At 40.1% G+C, this 22,140-nt stretch overlaps 1 protein-coding gene across 1 annotated transcript in view; it reads right to left on the reverse strand.

Annotated features, from left to right (window-relative positions):
- The window catches only part of LOC120534630 (zinc finger protein 845-like), a 55,904-nt gene extending 34,389 nt beyond the window's left edge, over positions 1–21,515 (reverse strand). Inside the window, exons 1-3 of the mRNA XM_039762222.1 lie at positions 21,413–21,515; positions 13,133–13,716; positions 871–2,442 (exon numbers count right to left, since the gene is read on the reverse strand). Of these exons, the coding sequence (XP_039618156.1) occupies positions 871–2,442; positions 13,133–13,622 (2,062 nt within the window). The 5' untranslated portion in view covers positions 13,623–13,716; positions 21,413–21,515. The remainder of the gene's footprint in view (positions 1–870; positions 2,443–13,132; positions 13,717–21,412) is intronic.
- Between the last annotated feature and the right edge of the window lie 625 nt (positions 21,516–22,140).

The following is a 22,140-nucleotide window of genomic DNA, read 5'->3' on the forward strand; positions in this document are numbered from 1 at the left end:
AACTTTCCTTTAACATGTTGTTACACAAACAACATGCCCAGCTGCCTCCTTCAGATTTCATCCATCTTCTAGTTATGTCTACAGCTTTTGATGGTGTATTTGTGAGAATCGTTTGCCACAGTGCAAACCACCACATTGCTGCGTGTGGATGTTTGTATTGTCATGACAGAAGTGAACTTCCCTTGTTAGCCATGACATCCCATGCGCTCTTCGTTTTGTTGGCAGTGTCCAATTTGCCTCCTGTATTATTCCTTGTGGGCGGCACGGTGGTAGCGCTGCTGCCTCGCAGTTAGGAGACCCGGGTTCGCTTCCCAGGTCCTCCTGCGTGGAGTCTGCATGTTCTCCCCGTGTCTGCGTGGGTTTCCTCCGGGCACTCCACTTTCCTCCCACAATCCAAAGACATGCAGGTTAGATGGATTGGCGATTCTAAATTGGCCCTAGTGTGTGCTTGGTGTATGGGTGTGTTTGTGTGTGTCCTGCGGTGGGTTGGCACCCTGCCCAGGATTGGTTCCTGCCTTGTGCCCTGTGTTGGCTGGGATTGGCTCCAGCAGACCCCCATGACCCTATGTTCGGATTCAGCGGGTTGGAAAATGGATGGATGGATTATTCCTTGTAACTCCACTTTCTGTAACTTTTATGGAGTGATGGTGATTGACAGGACATCTAGATGAGTGAGGAAGCTTTTTTGGATAAATCTTGTGGATCCAGTAATAATTTGGACAGTTTAAGCTGTTTTCTTCCTTATCAGAGTTATTATTATTATATTATTTCAGACAGAACCTCTTAATATTTTATTTTCTATAGCTCTATTATTATAACAGAGCATTCACTGTGTGAGCATTTTTAAATTTATGAAGAGCCCTTATTATTGGGAATCATTTACCACATTCAAAGTATTTAAATGGTTTTCCTCCAGTACAAGTTCTTGAACATCACTAAGGAGTGCTATTGTGTGAGAATTGTCTGTCATGTTTAAGGTATATGGCTTATCTCCTGTATGAATGTGTTTGTGTGCTTGTAGGTGGCTTATATGTGAGAAACGTTTGCCACATTCAGAACAGCCATATGCCTCCTCTCCAGAGTGAATTCGTTTGTGGCTCCGAAGATTGCTGCTTTTAGAAAACTGCTTGCCACAATTATAACAGCAATATGGCTTCTCTCCTGTATGAGTTCTTATGTGGCTCTTTAGAGAGCTGCTGTACAAAAATCTTTTGCCACATTCAGAACAGCAATGGGGCTTTTCTCCAGTGTGGATTTTTATGTGTCTCTGAAAGCTGCTACTGCTGGAAAATTGTTTGCTGCATTCAGAACAGCAATAGGGTTTAACCCTGGATTTAATGGCTCCTTCTGCAGTTGTTTTGTTTTGGCTGGAATTAACCTTTTCTCCAGCGTGAACTCCTTTGTGGTTCCGGAAGTTGCTTGCATTTGAGAATTGTTTACTGCATTCAGAACAGCTATATGGTTTCTCACCAGTGTGAATTCTCATGTGGATCTGTAGACTGCTCTTGTTGGAGAATTGTTTGCCACACTCAGAACAGCAGTATGGCTTTTCTCCAGTGTGAATTCTTGTGTGGCTCTGAAGGCTGCTCATTTGTGAAAATATTTTGCCGCAATCAGAACAGCAATATGGTTTCTCTCCACTGTGAATTCTTCTATGTCTCTGAAGATGGCTTACTTGTGAGAATCCTTTGCCACATTCGGAACAGAAATAGGGCTTCTCTCCAGTGTGAATTCTCATGTGGCTCTGAAAATGCCGTCTTTGTGAGAATTGTTTACCACATTCAGAACATGAATATGGCTTCTCTCCGGTGTGAATTCTTTTATGGCTCTTAAGATGGTTTGCTTGTGAGAATAGCTTGCCACATTCTGAACAACAATATGGTTTCTCTCCGGTGTGAATTCGTTCATGCTGCCAAAGAGTGCTACTCTGGGAGAATCGCTTACCACATTCAGAACAGCAATATGGCTTCTCTCCAGTGTGAATTCTTTTGTGGCTTTGGAGACTGCTCATTTGTGAGAATCTGTTCCCACATTCAGAACAACAGTATGGTTTCTCACCAGTATGAATTCTTTTATGGTTCTTAAGACTGCTAAAGTCAGATAATTGTTTTCCACATTCAGAACAGGAATATGGCTTCTGTCCTTTATGACTCCGATGATGATTACTATAACTAGACATGTGCTTAAAACTTTTGCCACACTCTTGGCAGACATAAAAACCCACTGGTTTTGAACTTTGCACTTGTTGATCCGTGTTGAGGGCCTCTTTCTTTGGTAGTTTCACAGTAGCTGGAGAATCAAACTGCACGGATGGCAGTATTGAACTCTTTGATCCTGATGCCACATCCTTTAGATTTTCATTCTCCTGCTTCTTCTGTGATCTAGACTGACTAGTGATCTGAGCAGATAAAGACACACAGAAGCTGCCACTCTCTTGCACATCTGCAGGGGGGAAAAAAAAGTTTAAAATTTGTATGTAATTCAGCATTCAGTCCCCACATACAAAAGAAGAAAAAAACAGACTCCAGTACAAGCCCCATTGAAAACCCTTCTTTTTTTTTGGACTAATCTTGAAGCATACTGTTGAATTTCCTGTGATAATCTTATTTATTTCACTGATTTGTACTCTGATGCAACGCTTTGTTCTCAAATAAAAGACAAATTATACATTATATATTATATATAATTTCGCTTCCTCTGTTCTCCCATGGTTTCAAAATAAAGACATCACTCAGGGAGATGGCCAACTGTATACAGTGATATTTAAAATGGGTGGTTTTTTTTTTAGGCTGTACATGGCTGCTGGGCTGGCGCAGGCTCAAGTGTCTAGTGTATGTAACAAGAATGTAAGTTTAATGTCACTGTGCTACAATAAATTATTTTATAATTCACTCACATGTGCAGGCCAAAGTCAGCACACAGGGGCTGTCAGCATTTAAAAACTGCTAGTCTGGTATTTTGAGAGTAAAGGGGACAACTGCGAAAATAGGCATTGTACTATTCCTATATGTTAGGGATGAAATTGAATCCTTTCGTTTCCTTGTTTGGAAACCAAGGAAGGGCCTACACGTGGAGAAGACAGTATATAAATATTTGGACAGCAGCCAAACACTTCAAAGCTGAAGGACAAATGGGTGATATTGTCATTCGTCCTGAAAATCCTTTCAGCGCAACAACGGAAAATGGCAGACTGTAAACATCAAGCTCCTACCTTGGTATTATCATACTATAGCTTCCTCCGTTTGTAATGCTGTGTAAATCGTCAGTAAAGAAAGCTAAGTGATTTTCTCTAATGTGATTTTTACCGCCGTTTCACTATGGGAGAGATATCGCCTTTTAATATCATATCTCCTATATTTTTCGGTTACTTAAAACGCAGCAATTATAAAAGAACTTATTCTAATTAGGGAGCTACATCGCCCCCTAAAGGAAATAGTGTAAGCAAAATTTTAGTACAGAATCCAAGCAAGGTTTCCTACATGAGGTCCTGGCTCCCCGCCACACTACTTAGTAACTTATTCCATGTGTATGTGGTTCTCTGTGTGGAGAAAAAAAAAAGTCTCTATTGCCCTTAATAAGTTTTCATCTGTAATCAGTGCATGCTCCCAACCTCTTTGTATTCTTGTTAAAATAATTTAGTTTAAAATATATATATATATATATATATATATATATACTATATATATATATATATATATATATATATATATATATATATATATATATATATATATATATATAAAAACCCAGATGAGTCATACTGATTGCTTTCATAATTGTAAACATTTCAATCATGTCCCCTCTTAATCTCCATTTGCTTCAACTGCGTCCTCTCATAGCTCATATATCTCAGTCCCAGAATCAGCCTTGTCACCCTCCTCTGGACTTTCTCTAGCACTGCTACAGGTTTTTCACGTGTGTTTGCATAAGCTGAATATTGTCACTGTCATGTCTGTCCGTCCACATGAAACAACTCTACTCACAGTGAACCAATTTCATAGAAGTTTGGCCCGCTTATTCTTCAAGGACATTTGTCAGGAAAGGTTAATTTTTGTTTGGATGTCTCAGATAGATAGAGAGTTGTACAAACTCTCAAATTCACCATAGAGCTCAGGCTGGGGGTGCAGATTTAGCAAGCCTGTTTTGCTTTCTCTGCATACCCAAACTAAAATCCTATACTTGGATTTTTCATGAAAAATATGTTTGAAAGTTTATTTCCAGCAAACATTAACCATTGAAATTTAACTAAGTACATTTTCTTGTGAAAATAAAGCAGAGGTTTACGTTCACGTAATTCAATTCTGCTTTTGTGTTGCACTTGGGCTGTTATTGGTGTTGACAACAGCTACAATGTCACAGTCAGCTGGTTGATAGCTAGCCTTGCTTCACTTTATATAACTCAGGGGTGTCGAACTCTGTGTCTGGAGGGCCGCAGTGGCTGCAGCTTTTCATTCTAACCCTTTTCCTAATTACTGCTAATTAAATTATTTTCCCCTTCATTTTAATAGCCCTGATTTTAAGGATTCAGTCCTCTGAACTGATTCTTTTCATCAATAAATGACAGACAAACAGAAACGAGACATGAAACAAGCCAACAGATGACCAGCTAAACTGGGGCTTCAAACTCCAACCAATTTCACTCCAATCTTTCAATGAGAAGCCGATTCTTGCTGTTAATTAAACTTGTTATTTAATTCCATGGCTTGTTGCTGCTCTCATTCTGCCACAGTACACATTTCGAAAACTGTTGATTTTTCTCTTTTTTCTAAGAACACCGTCAAAATGTTTTGGTGACCTGAGAGATCAACCTTAACTTCGCCTTTATTTTCAGATATTGTGTGGTGGGCACAGGTGAGCTGGTCACATGGCATCTTGCTTTGTGTCTCAGTATTGTTTGGCTGCTAATTAAGGAAAAAGAAACAACTAAAGAGCCAGAGTCAAGTTAATTAAAATTAAGGCAAAAAGAACTTAATTAGCAGCAAAAACTGGTCACTAATGAAGAAGATGGTTTGAATGAAAACCTGCAGCCACTGCGGCCATCCAGGACTGGAGTTCAACACCCCTGATCTAACTACAACAGCAGAAGCTAAAGTCGGATGGATTTATTGCCATATGGGCTGAGAATAAAGATTTTTTGCAATGCAATCTTAACACAATATCAGAAGCAGACCATGAAACTTTACTTTCAAAACATAAATGTAGTGACCGTGCCAGATTCACTGACCATGTCGTTACAACGGCCCTACGCCAGAGAAAGACCACTGAAGACAGTACAAGAGAAGATAAAATGTGAAGTACTGTCAACAGGCACTCAGTCATTCATTCGATTGATCGCTCAATAGATAGAACTTTATTTTTCCCCACGGGGAAATGTGGCTTTTTACAGAAGCTCTTTAAGAAATAGGGAGCTTCTGTAAATATTCTAGACTCTATTGCTGAAACAGAAAGGTGATTTTCGACTGAATCACTTGCAGTTGTGGGTGCATGTGATGCAGTTTTATGATATGATTAGTGCGACTAGGCCTTTGCTAAGTAAATACTCAGATATTTTCAAAATCAATACTGGACTTATCCCTTCTAACACTGACATTCTTTCAAGCGGTGAAGGTGCTTCAGAGCGGTCTAAAATGTTATCCAAATTATTACAATCTCGTACAGCTGGCCCTAACTCTGCCCGCTGGAACAGCCATTTCAGAAAGACCCCTTTTCTACATTGTCACAGCAGGGATTCTCAGCTCTTGCAAGACTTTATACTATATTATATTTGACAGCTAAGCTTATGACAGAGGATATCATTAAAGTGTACGCAAACTCTAAAGAGAGATGTGTAGTTCTGCTTTGAAAAATTTAAGCATTAACATGCAAGTTATTGGAGATCCAGAAGAGGCAGGAGGTTGCAATTAGTTGAGTTGCTGTTGTGGCCCAAATGTGCCTGATGACTCGAAGGAATTAATATCAACACATCATAAAATTTTCAGTTTTTTTTTTTTTGTTTGCTTTTGCACGTGGCTCCCCCCCACAATTTGATACCATGCTATGCTAGTTAATGGATGCACAAGGTTAGCTGTTCTAATACTTGCTTGTATTTTAAATGGTGCGACTCAAACCACTTGCACCTTAACACCAGCAAGACCAAGGAGCTGGTGGTGGATTTTAGGAGGCCCAGGGTCTGCAGAGGGTGCAGACCTATAAATGCATGGGAGTGAAGCTGGATGATAAACTGGACTGGACTGCCAATACTGATGCTCTGTGTAAGAAAGGTCAGAGCCGACTATACTTCCTTAGAAGGTTGGCGTCCTTCAACATCTGCAATAAGATGCTGCAGATGTTCTATCAGACGGTTGTGGCGCCCTCTTCTACGCGGTGGTGTGCTGGGGAGGCAGCATAAAGATGAAAGACGCCTCACGCCTGGACAAACTTGTTAAGAAGGCAGGCTCTATTGTAGGAGTAAAGTTGGACAGTTTAACATCTGTGGCAGAGCGACAGGCATTAAGCAAACTCCTGTCAATCATGAAGAATCCACTGCATCCACTGAACAGGATCATCTCCAGACAGATGAGTAGCTTCAGTGACAGACTTTTGTGCAGTCTTTCACCGCACAAATTACAGTTGAAAGAGGGATGTATCGTAATGTTAAATGTATGTATGAGTGATGGGCTATGCAATAGACAAGATTAGTTGTATTCAAAATTGGTCGAACAAAACTGACATGTAAAGTTTTAACAGGCGACAAGAAAGATAATGTAGTACATTTTTGGCAGATAGACACCAAAGGAGATCTTGAAATGCCATTTTTATTAAAACGTTTACAGTTTCCCATTAGAATATGCCAATTAACAAATCACAGGGACGAAAATTCGAAAAAGTCAGTTTATTTATTCGAGAGAAAGAAACGATATTCACTCACGGGCAGTTATACGTTGCGTTATCACGATGTAAGTCCAAACACAGAATCAAAATTCAATGCGATATTGACGAAAAGTTAATTTCAAATATTGTTTTACAGTAAAAGTGTAATTTCAAAAAGTATTTGTCTGTCCTGCTCCACTGACAGACTGAGGAGATCGTTCCTCCAACACACTATGCGACTCTTCAATTCCACCCGGGGGAGTAAATGCTAACATTACTCAAAGTTATTGTCTGCTTTTACATGCTTTTTTATTACAATTTAATTTAATATTGTTTTTTTATCAGTATACTGCTGCTAGATTATGTGAATTTCCCCTTGGGATTAATAAAGTATCTATCTATCTGTCTATATATTTAGCTACCTGTATTTATCTTTTCTTCACATGCATTAACGGTGCTTTCTAGACAAAGACATCAACAAGCCATGAAGTAGAATGATTTTAAGGAAGTTACTGTAATGTCCTAAGAATTATCTAATTAATCCTACTACCTAAACATACCTGCATTTTAGGTCAGCAGGGGAATTGTGCCAGGGTTTAATTGTGTTTATACCCTTAAGAGCTGCAATCGGAGACATTAGTCAGTAGTATTATAATAAAAGATAATAGGCTAGCTGGCTATGGCAGAAAGACAGGCATTTCTTACTGGACTGCATGTCTGCCTCTGCCAAGCAGGATCCCAAGCTGTTTTGTTGTGTGGTGGGCACAGCAACATGCTGTACCAGTGCATGCTCCCTAACCGGACTTGTTATTTATGCCAGTTCGGATGCCCTCTTACAATCTCTAAGGTCACCCTCAACAAACAAGTTCCTCAGGCGTCCGGTACAATGTTAGGTCGGTCCTTAAATTTTGTCAGTTGTGAACACTCTGCAATTATTGTGTTATATTTATGTTATAAACTGTAATGTACATAGTTCCAGAGATAATTGTGGTTTTTTTTTTATCTGTTCATACATTCATATTTTTTTAAATTATGCAAACTCAGCAGGTATTTGCAATGTGTCAGTTAAGTATAACATACAAAGACTTGCAGTCCTTAATGGATTCACACGGCGCAGTAGTGTTTTACTTCTCGATGGACCTCTTGTGTAAAATAAAGCAATGGTTGTGGTGGCAAGTTCATTGTGCTCAAATTCATATTTATGTTTGATGTCAATGCAATGAAAGTTGGGCAAATGGGCCATCTTGGGATTAAAACTCTGAGCCTCAACCACTGGGAAAAAAAAAAACAAAACAAAAACCTCACACTGTTAAGGGTCGCAATCCAGGTGGTTCATCATGTGGTGGGTGCGGCGGCGCTCCATCAGTGCACGCTCCCAACCTGGACGGTGTAGCTCTGTGCAGTATGCCAAAGTTTCTACAGATATTCCAGACTGAACGCTGCAACTGGGCACAGCGTGCACTGTAATTTGTCTTGTTATGATATTGTTTAACAGTTGTGAGGTGTGGATTTTATATCTTAAAGTAATTAAAGTAATTAAGCACATTTAGCAAAGTTCACTATATAATGTCAAAGTGTTTCCACGTAACTTAGGGCAGCTGTCAGCAGGAGTCTATATGTTTATTTACTGTATGACAAACGAGCTGAAAATGGCAAAGCAAACACACAATGCTGGATATTAATGATCTATGTGTTTTTGCTGACCGTGTTTACTTATAATTTAGTACTGTTCATTTTGCCCTGTGTCCGGCTAGCAAATGGAAGCAGCCAATGATGATAAGAAACTCTGTATGATGTAAATAATCTTAATTCTGTACCCTTTACTTGTGTATAAAAAAGACCTCATCTAGCAGAAAAGGTGGGCATCTTGTTACAGAATGCTGTGTGCGTCTACTTACAGCACCCTGTGATAGAAGTGCTCCCTCTTCAAAGAAAATAAATAGTTTATGATTTAAACTTCCTCCTGCCTGTTTTCTCTTAGAGGTTTTCGGGTCACCCAGGGGTTGATGGCCATTATTACCACACCAGAAAATTAGAAGCAAGGCTGACAAAAGGACAGGGCGCCAGATCAGTAAGGCACTGTAGCGTAAAGCATGTTCACCAGCCTATTGTCTGTGCTTCAAAGGAAGGTGAGTTCTGGCAGTAGCACAGTGAAGATCCAAAGGAAGCACAGGCAGATGTTATTAAGAGGTTCTGATCCAGCCAATGTGAGGCATAATTATTGAACGTGCCATGCGGGAAGGACGGGCATCCTGACCAAGAGAGGGGAAGGTCCCTTGCACAGACAGGAGGCCCCAGGTGTATGGATGGACATTTCGGCCAAGAGAGAAGAAAGTTCCTTGGTTGGACAGGAAGCCGGTCAGATATACTTACAAGACCTTCCCTGGCTGGGATAAAAGGGAACGACTGGGAAGGAATGTCTCCAGGGACTGTTTATTCCCCCACGAAGCTAGATGGCAGCAGCCCTAGATATTAATACCTGTCCGGACACCAGCAGGGAATGTCGGGAATTGTAGTCCAGTGGCACAGTCCTGCTGGGGTCTATAGGCGCCACAAGAGGGCGCTGAAGAGAGTTACACTTCATACTATTTGGGATTTCCTAATGACCAGGAAGTGCTTCCAATGGACGAAACCCTGGCACTGGATGTACTCCCTGGTCCTCAATAAAAGGGAACGCACTGCCTTGACTAGGTGAGTCGAAACTGGGAGGAAGGAAGGCAACATCCATCTTGGAGGAGTAGCAGGGCAGTGAAGAGAGAGGAATGAAAGAAGGAGAGACGACCTGTTTATTGTTTGTACATGGTATTCTTGCAATAAGACCCCCTTTATTTGAACCTGGGACTGTTTTGTGTGTTCATGTTTGGGGTTCTGTGGCCACCCCCTAGCCTTCATATTATATAAGCTGCACAAAAAGGGAATTACTCAACAACAGCAGACTAAGTGTTAACCTGAGGGTAGCCCACCAGTGATCATCTCAATTTTCTGTCTTTGCAGGTTGGCAGTGAGGTCCAGAAATACAGCATCAGATGCACAAAAGGAGTTAACATGGCATCCACATAACAGAAAGGTAGGCATTAGTGTAGCACCACTTCATGGAAAACATCAACAGAAAGTACTGGTAAAAATGCAGCATACCAGTAAAAACAGTGCATATTCCAAAAATGAGATCACACCAGTCCTCCCTGCGTGGAGTTTGCATGTTCTCCCCGTGTCTGCGTGGGTTTCCTCCGGGCGCTCCGGTTTCCTCCCACAATCCAAAGACATGCAGGTTAGGTGGATTGGCGATTCTGAATTGGCCCTAGTGTGTGCTTGGTGTGTGGGTGTGTTTGTGTGTGTCCTGTGGTGGGTTGGCACCCTGCCCAGGATTGGTCCCTGCCTTGTGCACTGTGTTGGCTGGGATTGGCTCCAGCAGACCCCCGTGACCCTATTCGGATTCAGCGGGTTAGAAAATGGATGGATGGATGGAGATCACACCATTGTAAAAAAAAAAAAAAAAAAAAAACACTCAAATGGTTCATAAATAAGGCATCAAGCAGAAGCTGACAATTGAAAAAAAAAAGTTTCATTAATCGAATCACATGTACATTTGAACCAGTTGCACCAGAAAATATGATTTTAGTTATATTAGAAATCAAAGCAGAATCCAAATCCAAGATAAAAAAGCACTCAATTGTTGTTGAGTAAAACAATAAAACAAACTAATGTAAAAGAAAGTAAGAAGTAGTGGAAAAAGTGAAAATGCGCAAAAAGGAGTGGCATCAAGTGGGCACCAGCATGCATACCCACTGCTATTAGGTGCACTTTAAAAAAAAAAAAAAAAAAAAAAGGAAGCCCCAGAAATAATTATGGGATGGGTGCCCACACAGACTAGATGCAACCTTGCGGGTGAAGCACTCGCCTCATTTGCCTGAGAGCAGTCAATTCAGTGTGGACCATGACCAGCTAACCCTTACTGCTGCTGGGCTACTGAGTCTAAGGGAGGACATCAGATAGCCATACCTCCCACCGACACCCTCCATACAGGCTCTTTGTGCTGTATTACTCCCTGCTATCCATTGTACAAGGCAGGTAACCTGGAAGTTATCTGGCCCTATAAAAAGGGAACTGGGGCTGAAGACTACAAGGACAGCTGGGAAAACGGGGGTTGAGGCCCTGCCAGATGGCCCAGTAGCTCCACAGAGTAACCCTACCTCTGGAACTGATTGACTGAGGAATTGAATCATTGCCATATGGCAACTACATGTAAGGCAGGAGACATCAGCATGATGGACTTCATGAGACGCTAACACACAAATGCCAAGCTAAAACAAAATCCATTAGGAAGAGCATTACTGGCTTTGATGAATGTTTTGTTTTGCTGTTTCAATTCTAACTTTGTACCAGTAACATGAAGAATGACCGATAACAAATCCAGTGTATGAACCCTGCAGAACTTAATGCTCTCCTGCCAAGTCTCAATGGCTCTTTGAAATCTCTACTACTCACAAGAGCAATAAAAACATTTGTCCCTTAGGAATTTCAATACTTTCTTGTAAACACGTTTATGCAGACATGGGGAGTACAAGCAAACTACACACGGACAACAACCAGGCATGGATGCTGGCTCTAAATAGTGTGCCACACATTTAAAGTACATATATATGTATGTTGGGCTATGATGGAGAAGAGCATTTGAACTACTGACAACCAAAACCTACCTTATCAGACTTACCTGAATCACGGCCATTTACGCTACAAATATCTGATTATTACTGTTTGACCCTGACCCCATCTTGTAGTTTAGACACACCTTTTCTGTGGCTTAAAATAGTCAGTTCCTAATTAATAATGTTGAAATTTGAGAAATGCGGAAAGTATAGGGCATGGCAAGACAGGTCATATTACTAAATCCTACCAATAAAAATTGCATTGCAGTTATTCTCATTTTTTTATGGAGTTATATCTCTCTATTCTGTGGTGGGCTGGCGCTCTGCCTGGGGTTTGTTTCCTGCCTTGAGCCCTGTGTTGGCTGGGATTGGCTCTGGCAGACCCCTGTGACCCTGTAGTTAGGATGTAGCGGGTTGGATAACGGATGGATATCTCTCGATTATAAAATAAAATCTTGAGACAAGACAATTGCCAAGAGATTTTTTTCAAGTCCTGCCCTCCTCTCAACCATTTCAGGTTAACGTCCCACGCCCACGGTTCTCTCACCTCTCATTCGTGTGAATGTTTTTGTCAGACACAGTTCCTGCGCTCTCGGCTCTTATACATTTTTACGTTTTCCTCACTTTAAGTTCTTAATAAAAGAAGACTTATTATGTTCAAATCTTATTGAAGAATTTCATCCCCAAAGGATTATCAACAGTAAAAATGACTACACAGGAGATCTTAGCACTGAGAAACAATGAAGTCAAATGAATGAACGCAAAAATTCTCGATCGGTTACAAGGTAAATTGGTTAAATGCGTATCAATAGACTATGCTGAAACAGTTGGTGGTGATGGTGCAGAATATGAAAACATCACCTTACAATATCCGCAACCATTAACCGTACAGTCTTTCACCGCACAAATTACAGTTGAAAGAAGGATGTATCGTAATGTTAAATGTATGTATGAGTGATGGGCTATGCAATAGACAAGATTAGTTGTATTCAAAATTGGTCGAATAAAACTGACATGTAAAGTTTTAACAGGCGACAAGAAAGATAATGTAGTACATCTTTGGCAGATAACAGACACCAAAGGAGATCTTGAAATGCCATTTTTATTAAAACGTTTACAGTTTCCCATTAGAATATGCCAATTAACAAATCACAGGGACGAAAATTCGAAAAAGTCGGTTTATTTATTCGAGAGAAAGAAACGATATTCACTCACGGGCAGTTATACGTTGCGTTATCACGATGCAAGTCCAAACACAGAATCAAAATTCAATGCGATATTGACGAAAAGTTAATTTCAAATATTGTTTTACAGTAAAAGTGTAATTTCAAAAAGTATTTGTGTGTTAATTTTAAAGCCAAACAGAATGAAAACGTATAACGCAACAAATACCTCTAACGCAACATGAAACATTTTTTTTCAATTGATTATGTTTTACTATGGTTAATCTCTCGCGGTTATGTAAAATAGTTATTTCTATTATGCATATATAACAATTCCCATGAAAATAATCTGTTTAAATTGTACATCCAATTCCCCATAAGTGAGCTGTAGAGCTGCAAAGTGGCCAGCGTTTAGCGCCTGCCCGGGGTTTGCTGAGTGAAGCAAGCAGGGGGCAGAGCCCCCTAGTCACTTACATGTTCCAGCATGGCATACAGATGATTGCACTTGTTGTTCTTTCATGCTCATTTCCTCATTGACTTCGTTTCCTGATTCAGAATATTTAGGATTCAGTCCGAGCTGCAGAGGAGGGCCTTCGTTCCCATTAGTACACTCCAAATAAGTCTCTTTTGGCAACACAGGGCACTCCTGTAAGTGCAGGTCATTCTTTGAAGATGCTTCATCCTTAACGCTTTCGGTCTCAAGGTTTTGTATTCCAAGGCCAAACGAGTCACATTCACAGTCTTCTATTTTAATGCAAACAAGTCCCTCTTCACATTCCTCCTCCTTAATAATAGAATTTCCTTCTTCACAGTTTTTCAGGGTAATGCAGTGACTCCCCGGTGCAAAGTGGAGAGTATCTGACTCGCAGATCTCTTCCTTAATGTGGGCTACCCTTTGCTTCATGTCTTCTTTGGAGGAGTCCATCTTTGATATTTGATAGGTCTGCTTTACCAATGTGTTCATGCATCAGATAAGATCCCTTTTCACAACCAGACTCTTAGCCTTTATACCAGTATATGTGGTTGTGTGGCCAAATTGTCTGATGTCTTGTTCTTCTCTGTGGAAATAAAAAACAGGTAAAATATTGGGGTTATAAAGATAAAATTTACAATTAGATAGTTACCAAATTATAAAACTACAACTATGAAAAAAATGATCAGGGTGACCTTCATATAGCAAAGGAGGATTGAGCAGTATGGCCTAAAATCCATATCATGGTATACCTGAAAATTCTGATGATTCTGCTAGATACTCATATATTGTATACAAGTTGCTTTTAACCTCCCCAGGAATTTAATAAAAGGCAATCCTAAATATGTCTCTGCCTCTACAAGCACCTTGAAAATCAATAGGAGACATCAGTTTTTTTTAACCTTTTGTTGAACTTATTAAAAGCATGTAACATTCCATACAATCAAATCAAACTTAACAAAACTAAAACTCAATTTATCCCCCACACATGAGAAAGAGAGGAAGGCCAATAGCCAGAATAAAACTTTTGAGAGTATTATAGAGGGAAAGGAGTGTTTTTTGACCTTGTGAACCCTGATAAGGGTGCTGAAATACAACAAACAGTTACAAACTGTGCTACTAACATTTGAGTAAAGGAAGGCCTGACCACCAACCACTTTAAAAGATTCTCTACCTGGGACTTGTTAGTTACAACTATAGTCCTCCTTATTCACATTGTTTGCTTTTACAGGGCACTGAATGCTGAGGCTGGCACGACTGCTTTAAACCTCATATACCTAATGAACTTTCTCAGGCTTCAGATACCATCATAAAGTCAGTCAGGACTGAAGCTGTAGAAAAGAATATTCTTAAAGTTGATGATTTGCATATATTTAAAGAGAATCATAAAGCATGTATAAGAACAAGTATTATATATTCTGATGCACATTAGCTTAGTAAGGGTTAAACCATAAAAAGCTCTTCTTTGTCTATTTAATTATTTTTCTCTTTGTAGCTGCAAAGCTTAAAAAATTCACTCAAGGACACTGTGTACTTTTAGAGGGCTAAACTGGCCGTTGTTTTAAGAAATGCAGCCATTGAGACTTTGGCCATGAGAGAAAACCAGACAGGCCATTTGCTTCTATTTGCAGCGGCTGGGCCTCTGGCTCCCTGTCTGCCAAAACTGGTTAGGATTTAAAACCTGACGGGCGGTTCTATTTTATCCGACGCAGCTTTTGTAGACTTTACGGTAATGTTTTAGCGGATGAGGAAATGCACAGACCAATTGTATGCGCGTTAAGCCATTTCACGTGATACCACTCAGCCAATCAAGTCTGTCGATTCTAGGAGGTAAATATTTCTTTACTTTACTTTACAGCGTAAACCAGTGAAAGGCAACCTTTTTCGAGTTGCGGCGCACTAAGTCCAAAAATTTTCTTTCGCGGCGCACCTGAGGGACTGCCCATAAATAAAGTCGTGACGACACAATCTATGGACAATCGCCAATAAAAACAGTTCATTTTACAAGTTTGAAAGACATTTTATTAATAAAGGAATAAAAGGATAAATGTTACATTTAATTAACGTGAACGTTGAGATTGTTTTTCAGCACATATGAGATTGATGCGAGGATCAATTTTCGAAAGACAGACGCGCATTTCCTTGTCGATCATTTGAAATCTCGCGTTTCTTAGACTTCATTTCCGTAAGTGTTCCGTTACTGTATCTGTTTTTCCAACATTTTTTTTTTTTTTTTTAACATTATCTTTTTAATCAACCAAAAGTTCAAAAACACTAGCAATTTTAAATATTTTACAAAAGTTTTCGCGGCCCCTAGAAAATTGCCCGATAATGGTAGACAGATAAGAGAGTTAGAGGCAAGGAAGAGAGACGGTAGAAAGAAAAAGAGCGAGCGATACATGTAGAAAAAACAAACGGAAAATAAGCCGAAGAAAGTGAGAGATACAGACGACTGCGCTGGAAAAAGAAAAGACGGGTGTGACGAAGAAAAGGACAGAAAAATAATGAACAAATGGCGTTCTCCAAAAAAAGGAAAGTGGACAGCGAAAATAGGGCATTTAATCCGGAATGGACAAACTCATTTCTGTTCATACTTCCCACTGGGAACACTAAACCAGTACGTCTCATATGTTCAGAAACCGTGGCACTTGTTAAAAGTGCCAATGTGACACAACATTATGAGACGAAACATAAAGGTTTCGAACAAACATACCCACTCAAATCCTAAGTGAGATCACAGAAAATGATTAGCCTCAGAACCCAATATTAAAATCCTGGCAAGACAAGCTAGAGCTCAATTCTCTCACTGAGCAAAAAAGTGGGGCGATGAATATAAGAGGGTAAGAAAGTGAGCATTTAAAACTGTTTAATTGTTAAGATGTGTTGAGATTTATTATCTGTAAAACTGGTTGAGACTGTTGAGTCAAGATGTGAAACAGAAAAGGGGAAACTCAAACTTTTTCTCCATTTATTTTATTTTCTGAAGTTAAGCACTTTATTTAAACATGCACAGTTTTCACATTTTATTTATTTTGTCTTATTTTGAAATGCAGCCCTACTTTTAGTAAATTTAAGAACATTATATACTGGGACGGAACATTATACAGTACATATCTGCAGTCATACATGCATGTTCAGTTATGTGTTACGTGACAATAAATATTGTCAAAAAGTTTTTTAATTGTACTGAACTCATTTGATTTGAAACTCTGGTATTGATTACATGCAGATGCTGATTCAACTACTAGGCTACTTAAATATATATGACACTAAATAGTTAGACAACATGATTTTCCGGGCCATTGCTTCAAGAAATTTTCTCTAATTGGACCTCTTGAGATTTTAGTTGAATACCCCTGCTCTATCCCATGATCTTATGTGTGGGTCCGCTTGATTCCGACTCATTGGTGGGAATCGAAAATAAGTTTGACACCTGCACTGGGTAAGAAGTAATGATGGCAGTTTCGGTCAAGTGATGGACATTAGGTAATGGTGGGTTTGAACATTAGGTAATGACGGGAAGAGCCAGAAGTAGGAGAGTATTTTGCACAAGTGATAAGAATTGTAATAAATGTAAGCTCGCTGAATTTTCTAATTGCTCATTTCACTTGATTTGGGTCTGTGTATGCATCATGCAATAAAACTAGATTTTGCTACGTTCTTAAAACTCCATGTGCCTTCTTTGAGCAGCGTCTTTCTGCCACAACAAAGCTTAAGTGGAGGAGCTAATAATGATAATGGGAAAACTGTAGATAAAAACAGTCCACTTTTTAAACTCAACCCCAACGTGGATGAAGGCCTCATCAAGATTAGAGGTCGGCTTAAAGACACAACTGGAGAGCGGTGACGAGTATCCACTCATCTTGCCTACACACCATCATATTTCTATCTTGTTAGTACGCTGCTATCATGAACATGTGAAACATCAGGGGGGTCAGTTTACGGAGGGCGCTCTTAGAGGTGTGGACTTGTCAGCTCTCTTATGTACCTGTGTCACCTGCCGGAAGCTCTGTGGAAAGGTGACAGAACAGCAAATGGCAGACCTACCTCTTGAACAGCTCCCACCATTCACGTTTGTAGGAATGGATGTTGTTTTTGGCCCTTAGACAGGTGTACTAGAGGAGGACAAGTGCAAGGTTTATATGTATGAGCACGAGAGCTCTGCATATGAAGTGATATCACCTCTAGATAGTTCAATCTGCATTAATGCCATGAGAAAATGTTTCGCCATACGATGCTAAAATAAGAGAACCTGTGTGTCTCTCTCATGACGTTCTGTGAACCTTAATGGCTGAAGTTACAACTATTATGAATTCCTAGGCCTCTAGTCCCTGTATTGATGGATCCTGGCTCACTATTTACTTTGATACCTGTTGCACTTCTTACACGGAAGACTGGTGGTGACTTTACTGACAAGAACCTACACAGAAGTCAGTGGAGAAAAGTACAAGCTCTTGCCAACAAGTTTTGGACCTGCTGGAGACAGAAGTTATCCTTCTACACTCCAGCAGTGCCGTAAATGGGGAATAAATGTCATCAGAATCTTCAAAAAAAAGAGATATCGTGCTTCTAAAAAAATGAACAAACAGTACGTAATAAATGAATGATGGCACTGGTCAACATAGTCTAACCCAGTGCAGATGGGAAAGTGTGGAAAGAAGAACTTAAAATTGTGTTTCAAAGACATTACTGAGACCTGCATCAGAAGTCGTCTTGCTTTGGTCAACAGACAGTTAAGAGTGAAATAAGTTATAATCGTATTATTATAATCTGTTCAGGTTAGATTTTTAATGGTGGCGTCCTGTTCTGCCTTACAGGATAGCTGTGTGTTATGCAAAGGAATGTTAACATAACTTTATGAATATTCATGTAAATTGTTGTAAGGAAGCAGAAATAGAAGGAAGTCGGTGGTTAGACAGCAAGCTTCACGAATCGTCAGTGTTTGTTAGTCCCATCGAAGCAAAGCCTATAAGTATTATTTTAAGTTAATTGGATAAATACATAGCAAAGTTATATTGTTTATTGCAAATCAGCAATTATTTGTAATTTGCTTCTTTTCTGTTTCACTCTAACTTCACAAAATCGAAATAAATTTGGAGCAAGGTGCTATCTCCTGACTCTATGAATCTTTAGTGAAGCAGAGTTTGACTGCCGTTTAGTTTCTGGTTCAAACACCAAAGACAAGAACAGTATAGCGCCTTTCCCATGTTCAAGGAGCTTAGGAACTGGAGCCACATGAAACACTCCCTTTTAACAGTCAATCCAGGGATAAGGACTAATTAATCTTTTCCCTAGTTAACAAATATTATAAAGCTCTATTCTGCTTTGTTTCAAACACAGCCATGGTTGGCATAAGGGGAACGGGATCTCTTCTTTAAATTGATGACTCGAAAATGATAGATAGATAGATAGATAGATAGATAGATAGATAGATAGATAGATAGATAGATAGATAGATAGATAGATAGATAGATAGATAGATAGATAGATAGATAGATAGATAGATAGATAGATAGATAGATAGATAGATAGATAGATAGATAGATAGATAGATAAACCCCAAGTGGAAATTCACATACTCCAACATCAGCATATTGATTAAACCAATATTAATTAAAAAGCAATTAAAAAAAAAGCAGTGCAAGTTAAAAAATTCAGGGTGGAGAGTGCGAGGCAGGCATGACAGTCTATAATCTTGTGTAGTGTTAACGTTTACTCACACCACCACCAGGGTGGAACTGAAGAGTCGCATAGTGTGGGGGAGGAACGATCTCCTCAATCTGTCACTGAAGCTACTCCTCTGCCTGGAGATGATACTGTTCAGTGGATGCAGTGGATTCTCCATGATAGACAGGAGCCTGCTCAGCGCCCGTCTCTCTGCCACGATTGTTAAGACTGTCTAGCTCCGTGTCTACAATAGAGCCTGCCTTCCTCACCAGTTTGTCCAGGCGTGAGGCGTCCCTCTTCTTTATGATGCCTCCCCAGCACACCACCGCGTAGAAGAGGGCGCTCACCACAACCCTCTGATAGAACATCTGCAGCATCTTCCTGCAGATATTGAAGGACGCCAGCCTTTTAAGGAAGTATAGTCGGCTCTGTCCTCTCTTGTACAGAGCAGCAGTATTGGCAGTCCAGTCCAATTTCTCATCCAGCTGCACTCCCAGGTATTTATAGGTCTGCACTCTCTGCACACAGTCACCTCTGATGATCATTGATAGGACCTTGAATCCATGGATGTAAAATTACAAAATACCTTCTCATTTGATAATTGTCTATTGTGTCTCTCTTTTTCTTCCCCACACCTAGTGTTTCCAACTTAAAAAGCAATAACAATGTTGGGTTTATGTAACGCTTATCTGGAGGGGAACAGTAGTTTGTACCACTACCTCACTGATCCAGCATTCTGGATTAAATCCTACCACTAGCGATTGCCTGTGTGGACTTGCCATGAACCCCCTACCTCCCCACCCATGGCTATATGGGTTTTGTTTTAGTTTATGGACTGTGGAGGTAAGGGTGACACCCAGGCCTAAGCACAGCCCACTTTTGGGCTATTACATATTGTTTTACTTTACCTTACCCATGGAGTGAAATTCATGCTGCCAGAAAGTGGTGTGTTAGTAAAGCATTTCAATAAGAAATTCAATGTCATTCTGTACACAACACTAAATCTGAACTGACCCAGTTACAATGCATTACATTTATTGCCAAACCTTAGGTCTGTGAAAGAGTCAGCAGAGAAAAATCCATTGAGTTATTGTTAGAGAAAGGTGGCTTTTTGATCAAAGCCAAGCAGAGCAGTGGATGGAGGCAAAATAAATACAGCAGGTGACCAAAGAAACACCCCGAGGAACAGAGAATGTGAACAGCAGATAGAAATTGAGTTTTAGGTAATTGTGAAGGAAAAACAGAACTGCAATAAGTTTGACGAGTCCACGCCATTACACAATACACCGTATTATTACTGCTAGGGTCTGCCTGTCTGGTCTTGCTTACTAAACATTTATGCAGCTGTAGAAGCTGTAGGTACAGGACCACCTAAAGAGGTTAGGGGAGCCAGCTGGGACACTGGAAGCGATTCATTTTGCATACATGGAAGTGCTGACGAGACAGATTTTATAATCTCCTTCTGGCCACGTGGCCAATTAACTCGGAATTGGGAGATGAGCGAGGACAAAGGTTCAAATGTGTATACACACACATTTTATATCTGAAACCAATCTAATCACGCATAAGGGGACAGAAAGTGAAGGACTTTGACAATCTTATATATAAAGCTGACTGTAAGAATCTTGGGTCTTGTATGTATGTTATCATCCAGTTGACGCTCGGAACATTTGCTGAAGCGCCATCTATCGGCTGATTAGGAAGTTGACATGTAACTATCTCTATATATAAAATCCAAAGTCTGTGTGTGTCAGTCCGCTTTTCACGAGAGAACTACTTAACGGATTTAGATAGGGTTTTTTTTTTTGTATAATTTGCTTTAACATTCCGATTGATTTTGCGACTTCACTCGTCTTGGGATGGAGTGACTGCCAGAGTAGCAGAAAGTATGAGATTTAGAAAGGTGGATGTAGGGGGTAAATGAAGCAGAGATCCAACATGACAGTCAGGGGCTAGCTAATACTTGTACAGGCTATTTCTTGTTCTGCTGTGTTGCTCGCTTTTGCTTTCATTCTATCACTTATAATAGTGAGCGCCACTACAGTCCACAAAGGAAATACAGAAAGGAGAACAAACAAGGTATATGGGGATTTAAAAATGGAGACATAAACAAAATCTTTTTGCTGCAAGAAGTGAGGTAATGGAATATCCATAAACTACAGTAAAATAAAACAAACGATTTCAACATCCAGAAGGCGAGCCACAATTAACGACATCACAAATCCTTCACCCAAGGCGACCCGAGGACGCAGAGAATACGTTTCATACCGTCTGTGGCAGGTTAACATGTAACAAAATAAAAAATGCTTTTTCTCTTTTTAATACATTCATGCAAGAATATTCTTAGATATTCTAGTAACTAAATTAAACTTAAAAGCCCCGCGCGCGAAATCACTAAACTGAACATTTCGAAGTGAGAGAGGAGGACAGAAGGGGTCGAGCTGCACGAAAAGTTCGATGAAAAACGCAGGGTTCTTTGTTTAAGCAACTGTGAAAACATTTTGTTATCCTGACGTCTCGGTGACACTTTACAGATCGGCCCTCCTGGACATTCCCACATCCTGGCTTTTCGCTGTCAGATTCCCGCAGTAAACCAATGGCTCTTTGTTACTTACTTGTTCCTTTCCACGCCATCTCCCACTCTCTGTCCTGCGATGCCTGTCAGATTTTGAAATTCTAGCGCAGACAGGAAGCACGAAATGACTTCCTTTTTCGTATTCAAACCCCATCCCTCCCGCACTACCATAGATATAGAACTACTAGTAGAGGCCGCATGCCCAGCAGCATCGTACGTCAACGTCGCCGCCATATTGCGAGTGTCACTGCACGTCGCCGCCATATTGTGAGTGGCACTGCACGTCGCCGCCATATTGCGAGTGGCACTGCTGTGGAGTGAAGTAACAATAACAACAACATTTATTTATATAGCACATTTTCATACAAACAGTAGCTCAAAGTGCTTTACATAATAAATAATAGAAAAATAAAAGACACAATAAGAAAATAAAATAAGTCAACATTAATTAACATCGAATAAGAGTAAGGTCCAATGGCCAGGGGGGACAGAAAAAAAAAAAAAACTCAAGACGACTGGAGAAAAAAATAAAATCTGTAGAGATTCCAGACCATTAGACTGCCCAGTCCCCTCTGGGCAAACGGATAAAGATGCCTCACGCATGTGCTGCTTGAGATTGTACAAACCGCTGTACGCTCCAAACCAGATCCCGGGGGATTACATTTCATAGGAAAGGCTGAACAATTGTTTTGATTATATTTGGCCATTAGAAAATCCCGTTTTATAATCTTAACCTTAGCTATGCCAGGCTAAACTAGCAAAGCTATG

This window comes from Polypterus senegalus, chromosome 8 (genome assembly GCF_016835505.1).
Source record: "Polypterus senegalus isolate Bchr_013 chromosome 8, ASM1683550v1, whole genome shotgun sequence".
Lineage (NCBI taxonomy): Eukaryota > Metazoa > Chordata > Cladistia > Polypteriformes > Polypteridae > Polypterus > Polypterus senegalus.